This window comes from Myotis yumanensis, unplaced genomic scaffold (genome assembly GCF_028538775.1).
Source record: "Myotis yumanensis isolate MYYU_CA2020_CCGP unplaced genomic scaffold, mMyoYum1.0.hap1 SCAF_6, whole genome shotgun sequence".
Taxonomy (NCBI): domain Eukaryota; kingdom Metazoa; phylum Chordata; class Mammalia; order Chiroptera; family Vespertilionidae; genus Myotis; species Myotis yumanensis.
The window spans coordinates 21,402,152-21,424,993 of record NW_027223757.1 but is presented as its reverse complement, the minus strand read 5'-3'; the positions used below and the strand labels follow the sequence as shown (position 1 = coordinate 21,424,993).

At 38.7% G+C, this 22,842-nt stretch overlaps 3 protein-coding genes and 1 pseudogene across 3 annotated transcripts; 3 read left to right on the top strand and 1 right to left on the bottom strand.

The window, feature by feature from the left end:
• On the top strand, window positions 1-1,044 carry LOC139013055 (trace amine-associated receptor 4-like). Its single transcript, XM_070419244.1, has one exon. It carries the CDS (start codon window positions 1-3, stop codon window positions 1,042-1,044), a length of 1,044 nt encoding a protein of 347 aa, XP_070275345.1.
• A 5,018-nt stretch (window positions 1,045-6,062) lies between these two features.
• TAAR5 (trace amine associated receptor 5) lies at window positions 6,063-7,076 on the top strand. Its single transcript, XM_070419243.1, has one exon. It carries the CDS (start codon window positions 6,063-6,065, stop codon window positions 7,074-7,076), a length of 1,014 nt encoding a protein of 337 aa, XP_070275344.1.
• Window positions 7,077-12,457: 5,381 nt separating this feature from the next.
• On the top strand, window positions 12,458-13,534 carry LOC139012826 (trace amine-associated receptor 6-like; annotated as a pseudogene).
• A 6,678-nt stretch (window positions 13,535-20,212) lies between these two features.
• Window positions 20,213-21,256, bottom strand: LOC139013053 (trace amine-associated receptor 9). The gene has a single exon (XM_070419242.1). The coding sequence runs from the start codon at window positions 21,254-21,256 to the stop codon at window positions 20,213-20,215; it is 1,044 nt and encodes a 347-aa protein (XP_070275343.1).
• Window positions 21,257-22,842: the final 1,586 nt, after the last annotated feature.

Sequence of the window (22,842 nt, the reverse complement as noted above, 5' to 3'; positions counted from 1 at the left end):
ATGAATTCACCTGACCTTTGGAACCCCGCAGAAGTGCAATTTTGCTTTGCTCTGATTAACAACTCATGCCCTAGAAATGTGAGGTCTGTGCTGAGCGCCTCTGCCATGTACTTTGTCATGATTGGTGCTATAGTGATTACCATCCTGGGCAACCTGGTGGTGATCGTTGCCATCACCCACTTCAAGCAGCTCCACACCCCAACCAACTTCCTGATCCTCTCCATGGCCACGACCGACTTCCTGCTGAGCTGCGTGGTCATGCCCTTCAGTATGATCCGGTCCATCGAATCCTGCTGGTACTTTGGAGATCTCTTTTGCAAAGTCCACAGCTGCTGTGACATCATGCTCTGCACCACCTCCATTTTCCACCTCTGCTTCATCTCAGTGGATCGTTACTATGCTGTTTGTGACCCTTTGCGTTATGTTACCAAAATTACTATTCCTGTCATAGAGCTCTTTCTGCTCATCAGTTGGTCTATTCCAATCTTTTTTGCCTTTGGTCTGGTATTCTCAGAATTAAACATAACTGGTGCAGAAGATTTTGTTGCAGCCATTGACTGCACAGGTTTGTGTGTGTTGATATTTAACAGATTTTGGGGGGTTATGGCCTCTTTTATAGCGTTTTTTCTTCCTGGGACGGTAATGGTGGGGATTTACATACACATTTTCACGGTGGCCAGGAAGCACGCTAAGCAAATTGGCGTGGGTTCTATGATGAAACAGGTTGGGTCAGAAAGCAAAGTGAAAGCATCATCCAAAAAAGAAAGCAAGGCCACCAAGACTTTAAGTATTGTCATGGGAGTGTTTGTGTTGTGCTGGCTGCCCTTCTTTCTCTTGACGATTACAGACCCTTTCATCAATTTTACAACTCCTGAAGATTTGTATAATATCTTCCTCTGGCTGGGTTATTTTAATTCCACTTTCAATCCCATTATATATGGCATGTTTTATCCTTGGTTTCGCAAGGCATTGAGGATGATTGTCACAGGAATGATCTTCCGCCCTGACTCTTCCACCTTAAGCCTGTTTCTTGAACATGCTTAGGCAATGCTCTCTGTTCTCTGGGATTCTTCTTAGTAGGGAATCTTGGATGCTCTTTCTACCCAAAGGTATAGGCGTGGACAGGGTTGATAAGAAGATTCTTCCAGATGGTACAACACACATCTAAGTAGGAGCACTAAATCTAGCCTCTTGGTATACCAGAGCTACCAAAGTGTCTAATTTCTGGGTTCTGAGGAAGGCACCTCCAATAAGAAGAAACTCTCTTGCTGATTCCTTGAATTTCCAAATTAGAGATTTAGAATTATTCCTTTGGCTTAAATTAAATAATAAGGGTCTTTTACTTTTTCTCTTGTAAACATCAAAAGAGGAGACACAGTTGGTCTTCACACTCACTGACACCCATGTACAATTTATCTAAGTATTTCTTAGATAAATTAGGAAGAGAGTTTGAGAGTACAAGAAGCCTGAATTATGAAGCATGTGACTGACAGAAAGGGAGAAGGAAACAGACAATTGTATTTACTTCCAATTTTATTGGTTCTGACTTAAACGTCTTTTCAAAATGAGTTGATGTGAGGTTGGCAATACTTTGATTAAATTGAACTGTCTTATTAAATAAGAAGAATGGATTTAAAAAGTTTAGAAGCATATTCTTTCTTTTTTTTTGATATATATGTTTTATCTATATACACATGTGGCCTGCATGCATGTATACAGGTGGTCTGTTTTTCTTGTTGGGGGTGGGTGGGTATGCACATACTAATTATTCACCAAGCCTAAGCTTCATTCATAAACTGAAGTTCTTTCACTGTCCCAGAGTTTTAGGATAATATTTATTGCCTCAATGAATGTCTCTTCTCTGTGTCCTTATGTCTATCTCTTCTTCTTCTACCCTATAAACTCATTTCACCAAATTTTTTTTATAATATTCTTTTCATTCTTCACATTATCTCTCTGTCTCTCTAATCTAGTGGTTCTCAATCAGGGAGAGTTATGCCCTTGAGGATATTTGGCAATGCCTGGGGACATTTTTGTTTGTTACAAACAGCGAGGAGGTAGTACTGACATCTAGGGGATAGAGGTAAGGGATGCTGCTAAACATCCTATAATGCACAGACCAGCCCCCCACAGCAAAGAATTATCTGGTTCAAAACTTCAATAATGCCATGGTTGAGAAACCCTGTGCTAATCTCACAGCTTCAATTACCACTTCTCTATTTCCTTCAAATATATTCATCTTCATCACTATCATTTTCCCCAAGTTTCTCATTTTTTACTATTAGTAAAGTATCCTTTTTTATGTTCCCTCAAGATCTCAAACTAGCCAAACCGGTTTGGCTCAGTGGATAGAGCGTCGGCCTGCGGACTCAAGGGTCCCAGGTTCGATTCCGGTCAAGGGCATGTACCTTGGTTGCAGGCACATCCCCACTGGGGGGCGTGCAGGAGGCAGCTGATCGATGTTTCTCTATCATCGATGTTTCTAACTCTCTATCCCTCTCCCTTGTTCTCTGTAAAAAATCAATAAAATATATTAAAAAAAAAAAAAAAAGATCTCAAACTAAACACACCCAGCATTTTCCTTCTATGTCCACCCCACTGCCCCAAACCTGTCTCTTCTAAATCCTGCTTTGTGTTAGGGTTGGGTGTGCACAGGTATGTAGTTGCTCACCTGATATAATTAAAGGCTAATATGCAAATTGTCTCCTTGACCAGGAGTTCCACTGGGAGTTCAACTGGGAGTTCGACCAGGGGTTGGGGCCGGCTGGCCAACCACCCACGGCCCCTCCCCCCAGCCGGCCCTGCCCCACCCCAATCAGGGATGGAGCTGGCCGGATCCCACCCATGCATGAATTCATGCACCAGGCCTCTAGTCTAGCCCATAAGCTTTTTCATTTGTTTGGACCTGTCCCACCTCATCCTACAGGCCCTACTGATGGATGTAATATATTATTACCTTTAGAATTATGCCATTTTTTCAACCTTATATTATTCATGTTGGAATCCCACAGTGCTTGACATGGTGCCCTTCCCATAAAAATCTCTGAGCACATTCACTGGATGACTAACACATAGAAACTTTGAGGAAAATAAGAAAGAGTTACTCAAATTCAGAAAAATAAACAATTATAAAACAAAGAATGTTAGACAGTGGGGGCTTCTTTTCTTGGAAGGGAAGATGGTGAAAAGAGCCTATATGTAAAGAAGAAATTGAACTGAATTGAACTCCTGTTCTAATGGGCTTTGATCATATGTGCACAATGTTGTGCTGGGGAACTTGAGCACAGGGCCAGCAGGGGCACATAGTGGAAAATGATTCACCAACTCAGAAACGCTTGCCACATATAGAAAGAAGCTTTCATGCTCATGTAGTGAATTTCCTGAGACTAGAAATTAGGTTGTCCCTTTCTTTTCCTAATGTGTCAATAGTCCAAGCGCTTCGCAGAAAAGTTTGGTCATGTAGAAATATTGTTCACTATCTTATGGATTGACAAATTGGAAAATTTTTAAATGGAACATGCAAACTTAGGATGTTCATATGTGGCTGGAGCAATTTATTCATTAATGTTTGCCTATGTTTGCAGGAAGTAGGTTGCTTTTCATAACATAACCTTAAGAAACTGGTAGGTCGCAAAGAAAATATTTGTTAACATTACCATAGATTTTAATGGTAAGCATATTTTATTGTAGTAATCCTTATAGTAATATCGGAACACTTGGTTAATCAACCCCTCTCTATTCTCTGACCTGGCCAACAACATCACACCTCTATGCAGGACATCTAATCCTAAGGTTTCTAATGTTCACAGACATACATCCTAAATGCATTCATAAACCTTTCTGCTTTTTTTAAATCTACCCTTGCTATTGGGAAATTACTCATTACTCCAAAACACATGAGAGAATCATTGATCGGCTGCCTCCTGCACGCCTCCTACTGGAGATCGAGCCCGCAACCTGGGCATGTGTTCTTGACTGGAATCGAACCCAGGACCCTTCATTCTGCCGGCCAGTGCTCTAGCCATTGAGCCAAACTGGCTAGGACCCAAAAACCTTTTTTGAGAGTTTCCCCCTATAGGTCTTATTCCAGTTGTAAGATATTTGTTCCTATTTTTTACAGATTCTTGGTCAGATTAGACTTAGAGTCATGGGTCTTGGAGTCCCTGGCTGACTGCATGGGGATTATGACTTGCAATATAAGGGGTGTCATGGTATGTAGTAAAGCAAGAGGCTTTCTGGTCTGATTAACTTCTGGAGTCAGAAATCTATTTCCACACACATGGACTTGGTATAAGGCAGTTTTAAGCAATCACCACTGGTTTAGCTAGGGTTTTGTGGAGAAGGTGAAAGTATAAGCCAACCTTTTTCATTTGTTTGGACCTGTCCCACCTCATCCTACAGGCCCTGCTGATGGATGTAATCTATAATTACCTTTAGAATCATGTGGTTTTGCAACATCAGTTTGACTTATATTGTAAACTGATTTCACCAAGAGGCATTCCACCTTCTGAAGGTTTGGTATCAAGAAATAAAGATGAGCCCTCGTCAGTTTGACTTAGTGGATAGAGCGTCGGCTTGCAGACTGAAGGGTCCCTGGTTCGATTCCGGTCAAGGATACATGTCTTGGTTGTGGGTTCGATCCCCAGTAGGGGGCATGCAGGAGGCAGTTAATCAATGATTCTCTTTCCTCATTGATGTTTGTATCTCTATTTCCCTCTCCCTTCCTCTCTGAAATCAATAAAAATATATTTAGAAAAAAAAAGAAATAGAGATAATACCTTTGTGATGTACAGACATATGAATCTAATTGTAGGTACTATTACTGATGGGGAGAAGTGGAATGGGGGAGGATATGTGATGATCTAGAAAAATGGCAGAACAAGAATCTAACTCTTCTGTGTCCAGGTGAACTGCTTCATCTATTGTGATTTCCTTAACCAGTACAAAACATAGAGCTTAAAGAAGACAAGATAAATTCAGTGTAAGGATCACAAACCAAAGGATTTAGGATTAGTTATTCTCAATTATTTCTCTTGTTGAGAGAAATGTATATAAAAAATTCCTAAAGCAGTAGGGATATATGAAACTCACTGAAAAGTTTAAAGACTTTACAAATCCAGTATTTAACTTTCATCTCTAATTAATTGGCAGGATTAATAATGATGCTCTACTGAGAAGGAAGCAAACTACTGAGACTTGTGAATAGTGTAAACTAGGTCCCTTGGTACTCACTCAGTGCTCATTTGCATAACATACCATATGGAGACGTAGTTTCTATTTGGAGTATAAGATCATTAACTAATTGCACATCTGTCATCTTTGCAGATGGAAGAGAGTTCTACATACCTATGTCTATGTGTTACCAGAAGGACTTTTTCCCACACGTGATTCTGATCCCTACTTCTGTAAGTATCTTGGAAACTCTGAATTCAACTTATTAGAACTTGCTTAAACATTTTACAGACTAGTGTTAAGATAGATAAAATACTTTCTCATATCAGATAGTTTTCCCAAGATGTATAAATATTGTGTGTTAACTTTAGAAATTGTACAGGATGCAAAAATGAAACAGGGTAATTTCATTCCTTTAATTACTTGCACGCTGGATTTTTTTTCCCTTGGGAAGAGTTGACATATTATAAAAAAGCTTACGCTATTGATTTTTTTGTTAATTTATTTTGTTAATTCTCAAAAAGATGACCTAGAAATTACTTTTTACCCAAGTAATGATTTGTTAACAAGATTTTTTTCTGTGAGAAAACATTTAGCTTACATCCTTCTTCTCTTTTCTTAAGGATAACATCAAACTAGCTTCAAAAGTCTCCAGTCAGACAAACCAGGGCCAGATTCAAGTCTTATGAGACCTTGAATCCTGTGCTGCATTTGGCTTTCAGGGTGCATTTGATTCAGTACCCAGGGAAGTTGTACTAGGTTCCAAATTGCCCTTTAATTCCTCTCTAGATTTCACTTTCTAATTGTTTATCAGATAATTTCCTTTTTTTGGTGTGTGGGACAGGTGGCCTGTTTCCAGAGAGAGAGAGGAGGAAGAGTAGGAACCATAAATGAGCACTGTCCTCAACCAGGGTGCTGGAGAACACCCCCTGACGTTCTGCTATCAGGTGAATGGGTCTTGCCCCAGGACTGTCCATCCTCTGGGCATCCGGTTGACCATCTACCTGGCCTGTGCAGCAGGCATAATTCTTACAGTCCTAGGAAATTTGTTTGTGGTGTTCACTGTGTCCTACTTCAAAGTACTTCACACTCCCACCAACTTCCTGCTGCTTTCTCTGGCCCTGGCTGACATGCTTCTGGGTCTGCTGGTACTGCCACTCAGCACTATCCGCTCCGTGGAGAGTTGCTGGTTCTTTGGAGACTTCCTCTGCCGCCTGCATACCTACTTGGACACCCTCTTCTGCCTCGTCTCCATCTTTCATCTCTGTTTCATTTCCATTGACCGCCACTGTGCCATCTGTGAGCCTTTGCTCTATCCCTCCAAGTTCACAGTCAGGGTGGCCCTTAGGTACATCCTGGCAGGGTGGGGGATGCCAGCAGCTTACACTGCCTTCTTTGTCTACACAGATGTAGTGGAGCGAGGGCTCAGCCAGTGGCTGGAAGAGATGCCTTGCGTGGGCAGTTGCCAGCTGCTGTTCAATAAGTTTTGGGGCTGGTTAAACTTCCCTGTGTTTTTTTTCCCCTGTCTCATCATGATCAGCTTGTATGCAAAGATCTTCGTGGTTGCTGCCCGGCAGGCCCAGCAGATCAGCGGCTTCAACAAAAGCCTGGCTGGGGCTGCCAAACGAGAAAGAAAAGCTGCCAAGACCCTGGGCATCGCTGTGAGCATATACCTCTTGTGCTGGCTTCCCTTCACCCTTGACACACTGGTGGATAGCCTCCTTAACTTCATCACACCACCACTGGTCTTCGACATCTTCATCTGGTTGGCTTACTTCAACTCGGCCTGCAACCCCATCATCTATGTCTTTTCCTACCGGTGGTTCAGGAAGGCTCTGAAACTCATCCTGAGTCAGGAGATCTTCTCACCTCGGACACCCACTGTTGATTTGTACGGAGAATGACTCCTTGACCTGAACTCAGGCAAACGGTAGAGGCTTGGAGGGAAGATAGTGATGCTGTAGCAATGGGTGGGGTGGTGTCATGCGTTTTGGGGCATGCTTCCAGGCAGCCTGGTTTAAGTGGATGGGAGAAATTAACTTCTCTTCCTTCATTGAATGTTCCTATAGTAGTATGTAGGAAGGAGAGAGAGGGGGAGAGAGAGAGGAAGGGAGTGAGAGAGAGAGAGAGAGAGAGATCATTTAACTATTTATTGGATAAATTAAAACTGTGAAAATATTTGAGTCCTCATTCATTACTTTCTTGAAACAACTAAGATAGGAAGATGGAGGAAAAAAAGCACCAAGGTCAGGATTTCCGTCTTACCACGTGGTAGGGCCGGGGGTGACCACTTCAGCAATCTTTGACTTTCTCCCCCATCACTGATTTTTTTTTTTTCATTTTAAAAATGAAGCGTTTGTAACTGTTTGTTTTCTAAGGAGTCCTTAAGCTCAAATATCACATAATCTAACTTTGGGAAGCATTGTTTGAGTCCTAACTTCACCTTATTGTTCATAATCATAGTCAAGTGTTTGGAACATTTTTCAAAATGTTCCCTTTAGGCTCCCTGTCTCCTTGGAATCCAATCACTAAACAAGTTTGTATGCCAGGTTTGTCTATTTCCATGACCATAGAGTAACTGGATTATTTTTTAAATGTATTTATATTTTTAAAGAAATATTTTTCTCCTTTTCCTTTATAAATAGAAATTTGAAAATATGTGGAATATTTTTCACACAAAAATAATAAAAATAAAAGTGATAATGAACCACATCTCACCACTTTAGTATTTCTTTTTTTAAAAAAAATCACACAAGTTAGAACTACTATCTTTTGATTTTATGATAGTATATGATTTTATTTGGAAAAACAAGTACCTATGCCACATGCTTCCTCAGAATTGAACCACATGTGAATAGCATGTCCTTCTCCTGAGCATGATGACTTTGTGATCAAATGTGAACAGAAGTCAGTGGCAATCAGACCTCACCATTAACTGCGATAGCCTGCAGCCTGGTAAATGCTCATGTTCATCTCCACTGGGAAGTAGCTCAATCAGCAGAATCATTTCTTGATGTTTTTTGTACTCACTTAGAATTATTGTTTTGTCGTGTGTATGTTTTTAAATTTCCTGTTTCACAAAAACAGCATGATTTCAAATTCCAAGATAGAGCCTTCTCGTTAAGTATGAACCTGACCATTATTTTTTCCTCTAAACATCTCCCAATTTAATTATAGTTTTCTTACAATTTGGTCAAACCAGGTTACAGCTCACCACAGCTACAGCATGTATGAATATATAACACATATGGATGTATATTTATATCAGTATAAATATGTGACCCATATGTCATCTATATGACTAGGGGTTTTGAGCAGGGCCATTTCCATAGCAAAAGCCCTTTTGTATTGTTTCTGAATAGCTCTGTTCCATAAACTTAGTTCTGCAGGGGCATCAAGAATCAAGAAGTCACATTAATAGTGACCCACAAAGTGCGTGAGAGAATCAGGCTTCCCCTTCTATGTTGAGTTTTAAGTTCGCATAGCTTTTTTTCTGGAACTATAATAGCTGCAAAATTGGAATTTCAGAGAAAGATTTTAATCATCAAAGAGAAGGGATTCGCCATTGTTGGTCCTGACCCTTGGCACCTACCACATGATGCCACGGAGTTTTGTCTTCCACACTCTTCACCTCTATTTTATGTTCCTTTCCCACTCTAGTCTTCCCTGCTCCCTACTCCCTTGGAGAGAGCAAATGTCCCCGACCCCCTGATCTTGTGCTTGGTCATGCGATGTGCTTTGAGCAATGCAATCCGTGTTCAAACTAGAGCTTTCAATGTAATTGTAGGGTTCAGCCCAGGTCTTACATTTCTGCCCCTTCCCTGGGAACAGGTTGTCTCCATAGCAGCTGCTCCTTCAGCCTGGGTCCCAGAATGAGAAGACGCAAGGCAGACCTGCGGCTCACCTACAGCTGGGAGCAGGGCAGCTGTCATCGCGACCCTCACATAACATGAGCAGAAAGTAAATGTTTATTGTAAATCATTGTTTGTTATGCTGAAAAAATTGACTAATATACACAAAATTCCAGTGAGTGTGTCATGGTGTCCTCATTTTGTCTCACTCTTAACTTAGCCTGGAAAGTAGCTGCCAGACTTGAAAGTGATCTTTTTCTGCTTGCACATTTTGACCACAGCAAGTATATTATGAGATATAACACCAGTCATCCTGGAATAGTTTGGAACCACAGGGCAAGCTTTCTTAAAAACAAATATTTGCCCTAGCCTGTTCGGCTCAGTGGATAGAGCATCGGCCGGCGGACTGAAGGATCCTGGGTTCGATTCTGGTCAAGGGCACATGCCTGGGTTGTGGGCTCGATCCCTAGTAGGGGGATTCAGGAGGCAGCTGATCAATGATTCTCTCTCATCACTAATGTTTCTCTCTCTCTCTCTCTCTCTCTCTCTCTCGCTCTCTCTCTCTCTCTCTCCCCCTTCCTCTCTGAAATCAATAAAACTATGTTAAAAATTTTTATATACTTTCAATTCTCCTGACTTAGAAGAACTTAGGCAGGGGTCCTCAAACTACGGCCCACGGGCCACATGCAAATACAAATATTGTATTTGTTCCCGTTTTGTTTTTTTACTTCAAAATAAGATATGTGCAGTGTGCATAGGAATTTGTTCATAGTTTTTTTTTAAACTATAGTCTGGCCCTCCAACGGTCTGAGGGACAGTGAACTGGCCCCCTGTTTAAAAAGTTTGAGGACCCCTGACAAAGGGGTTTCATGCCACTGTGGATGTGGGTCCTGAACAGCAAGGCCAGGATGGTTCTGAGGGCCTTATCTATGTTCTCGAAAATCCAAAGTATGTAACCTTGACCTACCTCTCTTAGGGCCAAGTTTCAGGGGATGTAGCATTACATTCAGCTCTCAACTAATATTTATTAGCTGTGCTGAGTGTGATGCTAAACTCTGTTAGATACAAAATTCCTGAAATGTCATCATTCCACTAAAAAAAACTTCAGTCTGAAAAGCATGAAAACAACTAAAATAAGAACAAACAAGCCAGAATAAAAAAAATTAGTTCCCAATAAAGTTACGACAAAGAGCTACAGAACTTAAAGAGGGAGCAGTCACTTATTTCAGGAGGGACCAATGTTCAAAAGTGAGGGCTAAGAAGTCAGAGGGGCCTGACCAAATTCAGATGGCACCCCCTCCTTTCCCTGTCATCTTGGGCTAGTTATTTACCTCCCATAAGTTTCAGTTTCCTCATCTGAGATAATAATACCTGTCCTGCAGTTTTGTGAAGATGAGGTGAGATAACCATGTGGATAAATTGTCAGAGTAGCTGGCTCAGGCAGGGCTCCGTAAATTGTTGCAATCACAGAGACTTAAAAGAGGAAGTGGCATTTGAACTAGGCTTTAAAGATGGGTAGTTTCTTAAGGGGGAAAAAAACAAACAAACCAGAAAGATCAGAATAAAATTAATATGTACTATTTTTTTTTAATCTCTCTTTACAGAACTTGAATATTTACTCAATAAAGTTCTATGAAAGGGTAGGGCTCAGATAGGTGAAGAGTACTGTCCTAGGTCACAAAGTTGACAAAGAACAGACTGAAATTTGAACCACCTCTGCCCTCCACCAGTGGCGGGGAGCTTCCTGGGAAGCCAGCCTGCCTCTTTCCCAGAAGCGCAATCCTAAGGACTTGGTTATTGTGAATGCTTATGCTTACAGAGCTGGATAACTTAATGCACTTGAGGCAATACCGGCAATGTGTCTTCTTACATTTGTATTGTTCTTTTGAAAATAAGTTCTTTCAATGATAAAAACAGTATCATCTATTACAGAAAATTTGAAAGATACCAAGAAGCACAGAAGAGGAAAAATAAACTCTAATCCTCACTTTCTAGAGGAAACTGGTGTCAACATTTCATACACTATTTTTAGTCTTTTCACTCAACGTATGCTGTTTTGAAGTATGCTGTTTGTATTGGGTTGTACTTCATGACACTATTTCATTCTGAGCTCATGGGTGTTGGTGAATCTGATGATCATTTTTCTGACATCCAGGAGAAGGTGGCATCACTCTCACTTCTACCTCCACAGTCACATCTCGGCCACTCTGACTCTCCTCCCTCCCTCTTTCCCTCACAAAGATGCTTGTGATGCACAGAGCCCATGTTGATAGTGTAGGATAATCTCCTCATCTCAAGATTGCATCGGCAAAATACCCTTGGCCGTGTAAGGTCATATATTCAAAGGTTCTGGGGGTTAGGACACATTTTTTTTGAGAGGCTCTTGTTCTGACTACCATAGGCACTACGATTCCCTTCTCTTGTATTTAATTCAAGATCGTATGACTTCACTGTCCATAACATTAAAGGCTGTACTGCTGAGCCACATACCCTCATATGTTCTTAACTTAATAATGACTGAGTTCCTTTACTTCCAGTTACACATTTTTTAATTCTAGTTTGGAACAGTGTGGGCTTAACCTGAAAGCACAGCATACCTTGTAACCAGCACTAAAGAAATCAAAATTTCAAGCAGGGAGGAAGATCAATGGTTGAGTGCGTAAGTTTAATTTCCCAAATAATACCAAACTCAGGAATAATCAGTAGCTGAGAAAACAATTATAAAGAGTTAGACCTGAGAATAAAAAGGGTCGCTGAGCACTAAATATTAAATGACTTGATGTTATATTCAACAAATTCTTTAGACCAGACCAACTTACTACTCTATTCTTTAAAAAAATACATTTTCACTGATTTCAGAGAGGAAGGGAGAAGGATTAGAGAGATAAAAACATCAGTGATGAGAGAAGATCATTGATAGGCTGCCTCCTGCATGATCCTTCAAGCCTACAACCGGCATGTGCACTGAGGGTTACTGTCATTACTCCTCAGATGGTCTCGGGCGAAGTGAATAGAAAAAGGCAACTAATAAATAACAAATCACACACATCTCACTAACTTTGACAAAAAGGAATATTCTCTATATCAGGACCAGGGAATAGAAGACATTTAATAAACTGCAAGGCAAGAACTTGTGGCAAAAGCAAATTTGCAACAGATTTAGTTGAGGTTAAATTCTTACTGGATTTAGAAGCCTGTTTCCAATTATATTCTAAAGTATTAGAAGAATAATGGTAATAATTAATAATGGCTAACATTTGTTGAGTATTTAAATGGAATATATTGTGATTACACAGACTCAGAGATTAAAACTTAATATGGATTTGTGAGGGTCATGGAGATAATATTTGGTAACGATAAGCAAAGGTAATCAGTTAAAAAAACAAACAAACCCTTTTCTCCCCCTTTAGGAAATGTAAATCTGCTCTATTTACATGATTGACAAAGGGGTGGAACTTCTCCAGATGTTGACATGGTGTTTACAGCAGCATAATGAACGACAACTTGCCCCCACCCCAGCTGTGCAGCTCTGCTACCTGAACATGACCGACTCCTGTGTGAAAACTCCCTACTAGCCAGGACACCGCCTGGTTCTCTACACACTGTTTGGCTTTGGGGCCCTGCTGGTCATGTTTGGAAACCTCCTGGTGATGATTCCATCCTTCATTTCAAGCAGCTGCACTCTCCCACCGATTTTCCATCGCCTCTCTGGCCTGTGCTGACTTTCTGGTGGGGGTGACGGGAGAGCTGCTGGTACTTCGGGCCAAGCTTCTGTTCTTGCCACACGTGCTGCTGTGTGGCCTTTTGTTACTCTTCTCTCTTCCACTTGTGCTTCATCTCCACGGACAGGGACATCGCTGTTACTGACCTTCTGGCCTTTCCTCTCAAGTTCACAGCGTCTGTGTCAGGAATCTGCACCGGGCTCTCCTGGATCCTGCCCACTGCATACAGCGGTGCCATGTTCTCCACCGGTGCCAATGGCGAAGGGCTGGAGGAACTATCTAGTGCCCTCAACTGTATCAGAGGTTGTCAGACAGCTGTAAACCAAAACTGGGTGTTGATCAATTTTCTCTCCTTCTTTATACCTACCCTTGTTATGATCATTCTCTATAGTAATATTTTTCTTGGGGCTAGACAACAAGCTAAAAAGATGGAAAATACTGCTGGCCAAACAGATGCACCATCAGCAGACACTTATAAATCCAGAGTGGCCAAGAGAGAGAGAAAAGCAGCTAAGACCCTGAGTATCATGGTGCTAGCATTTTCAATTTCATGGTTACGGTACAGCATTGACTCATTGATTGATGTCCTTCTGGGCTTCATAACCCTGCTACATTTATGAGATTTGCTGTTGGTGTGCTTATTATAACTCAGCCATGAACCCTTTGATTTATGCTTTATTTTATCCCAGGTTTAGGAAAGCCATAACATTTATTGTGAGTGGTGGGCTTTTCAAGGATAGTTCAGCAACTATGAATTTGTTCTCTGAACAAAATAAGCATTTAGGCTGAGAAAATTGAAAATATCATTTCATTTTCGAAATGAAATGAGTTTTTAAAAGTCAATGAAGACTATTAATGAAAAAAAGTTACCTTTCAAAGTTCACAGTATAAATCAATGTTTTTCAGATATATTAGGAGGTATATTTCCCTGTCACTTCTCCAAAATTATTTATCTGACTAATAAATGTTAAATCCCTATTTGTTAACTGCTTCAGAGTTCACCATACCCACAGCCTGCAGACACTCCCCTCCCTCCCTTTTCTCCCTTATTACATTGACTCTTCCCTTTGTCACCTGAAAAGATCTTGTTTTCTTTGATTTCCTCTTCCCTTTTCTTAGTTTTCTACTCACTCCCAACTTGTCAAAATTTTACTGTAATTGGCTTTCGTGGGCTGTTTTTTGGTGTATTTTTTCTTTCTTATTCTTTTCCCAAGGGTAGCAGTTCAATCTATGATGCTTAATGTTTGCATGAGGTCTGTGTCAGGAATTTGCATCTCCTGGACCCTGTCCCTTGCATTTGATGGACCATGTTCTACACAGGTGACCATGAGGATGGAATGGAGGAATTAGTAAGTGCCCTCTGTTCCATAGATGGTGTCAGCATGTTATAAATCAAATTGGATATTGATAGAATTTCTATTATTTTCACATCTATCTTTGTTAAGATGATTCTGTACAGAAATATTTTTCTTGGGCCTAGTAAACAGACTAAAAAGATCAAAACTATTAGTATTAAGTAGCAGCATTATCATGGACTTACAAACCAGAGTAAATAAGAGAAAGAGAAAAGCAGCTAAAAGCCTAAGTATCACAGTTAGTGTTTTTGATCTCATGGTTACCATATGGATTCTCTCATTAATTCATTCTTGAGTTTTATGGCACTTTATATATTTATGAGATATTTTGCTGGTTTAGAATTATAACTCTACCCTAAATCCTTTGACCTATGCTTTCTTTTACTATTGATCTAGAAGAGCAATAACACTTATAAGTGGGTAAGCAATAAAAGGCAGTTCTTCAACCATAAATTTAATTTCTAAATAAGCCTAAATTTCAAATTAATGATTTAAAAAATTTGAAATTGATCTGGCGACCTATTAGAAATTTCCCAATAATTATGATCTGAAATACAGTGTATGGTAATAATTCATTAAATTGGGGAAGAGAAATAGAACTTCAATTCTAACAGCATAACTTTTATGCTTTTACTTTTTAAAAATATATTTTTTTTATTGATTTCAGAGAGAAAGGGAGAAGGAGAGAGAGTTAGAAACATCAATGATGAGAGAGAATCATTGACCTGCTGCCTCCTGCACTCCCAACACTGGGGATCGAGCCTGCAACTCAGGCATGAGCTGCTTTTACTTTTTTGATGAAGTGATCATCTTTAAACACTTGATAGACACATATTTACTAAATAGTGGTGGACATAAAGTTTCTATTTTCTGGTTTCTTCAAATCTGTGCACTCTGTCAGTTGCTAATTATTTTCCTCTTTCAGGCCTCCTGTACCTTTCTTACCTAGCCTATCAACCTTACCTTTCTGTCATTTTCAAAGCTTTCCCGATTTTGTATCCCCCTGGCTTTCTCTGGATTTGCTTAACGTCACTTTCATTTTGATCAGCTTGTTTCTGGGGCCCATGTGTTTGGAGCTCCTATAGGTCTCTGCGTCATCCATGCACATTAGCCATTTTGACTCAGGACAAGGCTTATGTGATATTTTGGGGGGTATTTTGCAATTGTGGAAATCATGAGCAAATGGTACAATTTCTGCAATAATAATTGTCATTTTATGTGAAAATTTTCTCATCCCATGAGCTGTGTTGTATTACCTTCCAGTCATGATGGAGGGCAACTTTCTGTCATTTTTTTTTTTCTGTAAATACTACCCAAAGTTTATGCATTGTCCATGATTTTTTAAACAGTGTATTGTAAGTTATGGAAAAAGAATGGACTATCCAAGAAATGTTAAGATGGCATATAACTTTTTGAAAAAAACATTGTTAATCATATTGCTTCATGTATTTCACAAAAGCAAAGCTGAGTTCTTCCAGAAGTTAAAAAATTAAAGAAAGTATAGTTTTTATAAGTTTTTATTGGTGAAATTATTACAGAAAACTCATATTGATTCATGTACTCCACTTAAATTTTATAAAACTCAAATGAAAACAAAGCTAGGTTAAGGGAAAAAAGACAAACTTGGGAAAAACTATTGGCAGTATGCATGATGAAGAAAGGGCTCACAGATTTAAAAGTCTAAAAGCTTTTTATAAAATAGTAAGATAGAGGCACTCATTCCACTAACAAATGAGCAGACAATTTTAAAGAACAAACATACAAATAGCTAATACATTAAAATGCAAGTTGTACAAATAATTTAAAATATGATAGAGCTTTATATGTAACATTGGCAAATATTAAGAGTATCAATAATACCTTATGCTAATTAGAGTGCAGGAAATTGAGGGCTCTCATGAGAGTTGAACATGCTCATATACATGTAGGACAAATATAATTTAATTTCTTTCTGAGGCAATTTAAAATAGTTATATAACAATTTAAATCACACATGTCACTTGACTCTGTACTTCTACTTCTAGCAAGTAATCCTAAGAAAAGAACCAGGCAACGAAGCAAACATGACCAGGATATTCATTGTATAACTTTTAATTATTAACTGGAAAAAGCTTCAATCAATACGGGATAAGTTAAATTAGGTTTCACCTATGTAATGGAATGTTATGGAGCAAGCATTATTAGGCATTATTGTTAAATAATGCCTTTCCCATAATTAGTTATTAAAACTTCCTCTAATGAAATTTTGGTAAAGGACATGCAATTGTTGCCACTGGTGGTGCTTCAAAGTTTAATGTCCTTAGCTGATAAATTTAAAATTTTATTATCATCTATTTGTTCACCAAATTTTTAACCAATTTTATTATTTCTGAAACCCAAATGTCTAGGAACCACTGTCCTGACCCATTAGTATTTTTAATAACAAAGGTGATATTTTCAGTAGGTAGGGCTTTTATGCCCCTCAAAACAAACCAGGGCAGCATTTGGTCAACTCCAAACATTAGAGACGGTGAAATAGTAATAAATGATAATAAACCTGACATGATCCCATGGAAGCAGATGTCCAATAAAGCAGCCACATAGAGAAAGGAATATCAGATCTATGTTATGAAAAGGGTTGTCCTGCACTTTTTTCACTTTTTTGCTACAGCATTCAAACTTATTAGCGAAATCTCAGTTACTTTGTATTTTCACATTGGAGGTTAGTCAATAAAGAGCATTTAGCCTCATGCTGAGATGGTATGTAAACTGGAGGTTCTCTTTAAGTCCTGTGAAATTCTTGCACATATGTAACTCTTCCTATGTTGCTTATAACACCATCTTGAATAAATGGTTTTGCATCAAATAAAGATCAGATTTACATAGTAATCATGTTTCTCAGGGGTTATCATTCTAACACCAAGGGCAGGATTTGGAGGCAAACTTTGGTTATCTAGAATTATTTAAAGTTTCAGTCTCAGATCTGCACTTGACCTTCAGGTTGCAGGTTTGAAACTTTTCTAAAATAACAGTCCATTAAATAAATCATCTCCCCAATGACTGAAAGTGTGAGACAGTCCTAACTTATTATGATGTAAGTGGGAGAAAGATGCATTAATGGCCTCTATGGTCTTGCCAATGCCCTAACTCAGAAGTGTGTTAATGAGAGGAAGGGGAGAGAAAGGTTTTGTATCTTTTCTCTTAGGATTAGAGGGTAGAGGTAACCAAACAGAAAGCAGGGTCAGTGTTAACCTGTGTTGATAACACACAATCAATCCAATTAGCAGTCTTAGCAAATCTTCAAGTGATCACATCACTGAATCAGCTATTTTATTTATTATATAATTCATTTGTGTTTAACAAGTACTTTTTAGAAATATATGTGAACTGCTTATGGAATACTTTTATTGGGGTGAGAAAGAACACAAAATTAATGTTTCTCCAAAAAGAGTAACATACAGGTTGGGCAAAAGTAGGTTTACAGTTGTGAGTACATGAAAGAGTTTATTCTTGTATTATTATTTATTAGTTATTGTACTATTTTCCATATGAACAACTGTAAGCCTTCTTGTTCCACTCTGTATTTGATGAACCAGGCTTCCTTACCAGACTAGAGGGAAGGATGAATATAATGACTAACATCTCATTCCTTCATGCTTTTCCTGAATAATTTAAAGAATACTTCCCCCTATCCTAACATACATTTTGGGAAATCTCCTTTACTTCTGAGAAAGAAAAAAAACCCACTTATTTAATCATTTAGTAATTCTGAATTAATTCTTAAACTTCCCCTATTTCAGCTTTTATGATTAAAAATAAATTTGTTTTTGATGAAGTGATCTTCAAAATGTGACCACTTGTTTTCTGGGTCAATATTCTTGGTTGATATTTTAAAACACTGAAAAAAGCCTTATGTCGAGATGTGGGCAATGGCCATCAGAGTGGGTGCTATTCTGAGAGTCTGTGCAGGTGCTGACAATGCCCTCCTTTGCCTTGTATTGTCCTTCCAGCTGCTGGAGAAGGCCCGCTCACCTCAGTGTCCCCTTCTCTCTATACTTGTGTCCAATCTATCCCAAGTTATCCCTTGGTTGCTTTCCAAGGTTTTGAATGGTTGTTCCATGTGTTCAATTGAGTTTTATGATTGTTCTCTGTGGGCGGGGTGGTTTGAAACAAGCTATTCAATCATGGCCAAAATCATATTTCCCTCCTGTGAAATATAATTTTTATTAAATTGTTACAGTTTATTTTGTTGCTTTGTCAACATTCCTCTCATAATTCTAATTTTCATTTTGGTTTCTTTCCTGTCCCATGGCCTTTTGTGATGAACCATCTTTTCTGCATGCTCAGATTCTGTCTCACCTTTGACTACTTATTCTGTTTTTTAAAATATTTTTATTGATTTAAGACAGGACAGGAGAGGAAAAGAGGGATAAAAACATCAATGATGACATTTTTCAGTCCTCAATAATGCAATTTAAAATGTGCTGTCCATAATACTTATACAATTATTTTTCTTGAGGACAATCTATACTAATAAAAGGGTAATATGCTAATTAGACCAGACGTCCTTCCGGACAAAGCCATGATGGCAGGGCCAAGCCTGAGGCAGTTAGGGGTAATTAGGCTGTCAGGGGAGAGCAGTTAGGGGGATCAGGCCAGCAGGCAGGCGAGCGGTTAGGAGACAGTGGTCCTGCGGGATGGGGCCAAAACCAGCAGTCAGACATCACCCGAGGGGTCCTGGATTATTGATGGTGCAGGCTGGGCTGAGGGACACCTTCCTCCCATGCATGAATTTCGTGCACCGGGCCTCGAGTAATATATAAAATGTATTTTTTATTCTTAGCAATTCCTGACACAGGTGTCTTCATCTTTTCCTCCCTAAATAGTGTCAGCTCTATTTGGAAGGTATTAATGGGCAAATATGAAAAAAAATCATAATCTTATGTAAAGTATTTCCAAAGTGGTTCATTTATAAAACATATGTAATGTAATGTTTATGTAACTTTACTTATTTAGTCACCTCTTCTTTTCATGTCATAAAACAAGTTTGTTACAGAATAGTCTGTGAAAATTAACTACCTAAAAAATTTAAAGCTGTGTCAAAGACTTGAGAAGGCAAATAACCTATTATTAATTTTTCAAATTTTTACTCTATCCTAAAACACTCAACTTATCAACATATTTTTTAAATTAAAATGTATGTGACTAAGAAATGTTCTCAGATGAGAAAACAAGCTATCCATGGAGTGTATAAGACCAGTTTGAGTATTTGCTATTTTTGAAATAATCCTTGGTTATGTTTGGATCACTCAGTTTTATACTTCCAATGCCAAATACAGTGTTTGGCACAAAGAGAGAACTCTAAAGTGAAAAATAATGTGAATTTAAATTAGCTTTTTTATAAAATCATTTTATTTCAAATCACTTTTTAAAAATGACAGAAACCATCCTTTTGTCCACAAGCTTATTTGACCATAATAAATTATGTTTTTCTAAAGTAAGGTGTAGCATAAAATCATATAATCACTGTATATGATTTTCGTGAACATGTTCTAAAATGAAGAGAAGTGTTGCCAGGGTTCAGAAAACACCAGAGTCTCAGTGTTTTCCAGACAATCTTCAGTTACTAGGAAGTTCCACATTTCAGGTTTTATAAACTCATTTTAGATTTTAAAAGGTTTCAAGAACTTATAATCTTGTATATGTTTCTCAGACAAAATATGCTTTAAAGAAGATTTTTGTCCCCAAAGAATCTAAATTGCAAGTTAGGCAGAGACTTGTTTTATCCTGTATGTATTTTAGAAAACTGAACATTGGTATTAAGTGTGGGAGGAACTGCAAAGTTTCAATTATTTGAAAAAACAAATAGGAAATTGAGAAGGCATTGAAAATTATCATAAAAATTTAAAAAACCATAGACAGATACTAAGTGGGAAGTAATCATCACATTTTATTCACTCATCACTAAATTTTTAAAATTTAATGTGAAAATGCCTGAAGATGACAAGGGCTTTGTTAAATGTAATATCCTCCTATCTGGCAAATGATTACAGTTGCTGCTCTAGAGTCAAGTGTTTAATTTTGCACTTGACCTTAATTCCATGTTAATTTTGAAGTCCCTGGAGTAATCTAGTTAATCTATATCTGCTTCCTCAGAAAATAAGTTAATTGTTGATGAATCACTCCTGAAGACTTTGCCACTTACAATAAGCTTTATTGCCTTCCGAAACCATGGGTAAAAGAAAGCATATATCAAGGGGTTCATAGCTGAATTATAATAAACACACCACACTAAGATCTCATACACATAAGGAGGAGTTATAAAATTCATATAAGCATCAACCACAGCATCAATGATGTATGGCAGCCAAGAGACAAGAAATGCTGCCATAGCAATACCCAACGTTTTAGCAGCTTTTCTCTCCCTCTTCGCTACTCTTTCCTTGTAACTCTCCGAGGAGGACTGAGCGTGGCTGGCTGTACTTTCAATCCTCCTAGCCTGATGTTTAGCTACCAAAAATATCTTTCCGTATATAATCACCATGGCCACAGTGGGTATAAAGAATAGAAGAAAACAAAGTAGAACCCAATTTTGATTCAATGGAGCCTGACAGCCTCCTATACAGGTTAGGGCAACTACTAGTTCCTCAATTCCTTCTTCATTGGCCCCAGTGTAAAAAACAGAAAAACTATAGGTGACAGAAAAGAACCAAGAGAGAACAATGCATATTCCTGACACCGAGACAGTGAACTTGGTTGGATAGGTCAGAGGATCCGTAACAGCGATGTATCTATCAATGGAGATACAGCATACATGAAGTAAAGAAGCGAAACAGAAGGAAGTATCGAAACATGTATGAAATTTACAGTAACTCTCCCCGAAGTACCAGCAGCTCTCCACAGACCTCACTGTGCTGAAGGGCATCACCGTCACTCCCACCAGGAAGTCCGCGCAGGCCAGGGATGCAATCAGAAAGTTGGTAGGTGTGTGCAGCTGTTTGAAGTGCAGGATAGCGGTAATGACCAGTAAGTTCCCGAACACGGCCAGCACAGCCCCCAAACCAAGGAAGGCGTACAGAATGGCTCGGGGTCCTGGCGAGTAAGGAGTCTTAACACAGGAGCCGTTCACATGCTCGTAGCAGAGTTCCACTGCTTCAGCTTGGGAGTTGTTCGCCATGCCTTCTCATTGGAGTTACTTCAAAGTTCTCAGATTTTCTGTTTCAGCAATTTAAAACAAGGAGATGACAACTTGAAACACTGTGGCAAAGAAAAAAATATAGTTAAAATGAACGTTAGGAACTTTTCTACCTTTTTTTTTTTTTGCATATTAACTATAACCTCTTAGTCTTTCCAAAAAGTACTTATTCCCAAATGTTTAATATATTTAGAGTGGAAACTTGTTGCAGAATGCCATTAAACTTATAGTCAAATTTAGTACTAAATAATTGGCTGGCAGGATACTTAGTCCAATGTTATATATTATCATATATTTTATAGAATGTAATTTGCTAATCATTAGAAAATCCCTTTATTGTGTTTACCTTTTGAAATCTCACCTATAACCACCTGAGTTGAGAAATAATTAGGGGACCAATAGCTGAGTTTTATTTACTAAGTTATCTCCCCTGAGCAACCACTTCACAATAATTAAACTATTCTTCATTTTTTTTCAAGAAGAAGTAAATTGCATGTCCTTCAAATTGTAACCTCAGAAATCCCTATAGTATAGAGTGTGAAGGCTGAGGAAACATTCACTTATAATAGCTTGCTAAACTTACTTGCTGAATGTATTTCTTTCATTGTTTATATTCCCAGAGTTTGTGTTTTGTTTTGTTTTTTACTTTTATCTCCATTCATAGTTTAGACAGCTGGAGATGATTTGGAGAACTAATCTCATCGAATTGATACTAATATAATCCGTGTGTAAGTATTTTCTGGGCTAATAGACAGTTTTAGATGTCTAAAATCATTAAGATTGATTAAAATAAGCAGCGACTCGCCTAGTCACTCACCTTCCCATCCTTAAAATGCAAAACAGTATGGTTTGAAACCTTTCACCGAGGAGTAGGCAACACCTGGGATGATCTGGAGGGGTGTATGTAGATTAGTCATGTCTCTGGAAGGAATGGATTTATGCTAAGTCATCCAAGGTGCAACTAGAGCCCAAACAATATTGAATAATTAATTTTTTAAAAATATATTTTATTGATTTTTTTTTTTTTTTTACAGAGAGGAGGGGAGAGGGATAGAGAGTTAGAAACATTGATGAGAGAGAAACATTGATCAGCTGCCTCCTGCACACCCCCTACTGGGGATGTGCCCACAACCAAGGTACATGCCCTTGACCGGAATCGAACCTGGGACCTCTCAGACGCTCTATCCACTGAGCCAAACCGGTCAGGGCAATAATTAATTTTTACTTTATTTAACAGTGCATCTAAATCTTAATCTTTGAGCTAGAGACTGGACTATTTTTATTACCATTTATCTCATAGTCTGGCCTCTGTTGAAAGGGTAGTATCCTAGAAGAACGTATGTACATACAGTTGTGTATGTGGACCTTTTATGTATATACCTGTATTCTCTAGGTGATAGGCTTCCTCAGTCTGTGAATTTTGAATTCATCCATTTTTACTTTTACCTCCCAGTTTATATTTATGGCCTCACTGGCCTGACCGCATAAACCTAAGTCTCTTCCACACAAAGTATCTTCCGGTTACTCTTGGGAGGCCTCGGATGGGTGCATCCATGTGCTCACAAGAC

Excerpts from the sequence above, each read along its gene's own strand:
- TAAR5 (XM_070419243.1), top strand. The coding sequence starts at position 6,063 with ATGAGCACTGTCCTCAACCAGGGTGCTGGAGAACACCCCCTGACGTTC.
- LOC139013053 (XM_070419242.1), bottom strand. The coding sequence starts at position 21,256 with ATGGCGAACAACTCCCAAGCTGAAGCAGTGGAACTCTGCTACGAGCAT.
- LOC139013055 (XM_070419244.1), top strand. The coding sequence starts at position 1 with ATGAATTCACCTGACCTTTGGAACCCCGCAGAAGTGCAATTTTGCTTT.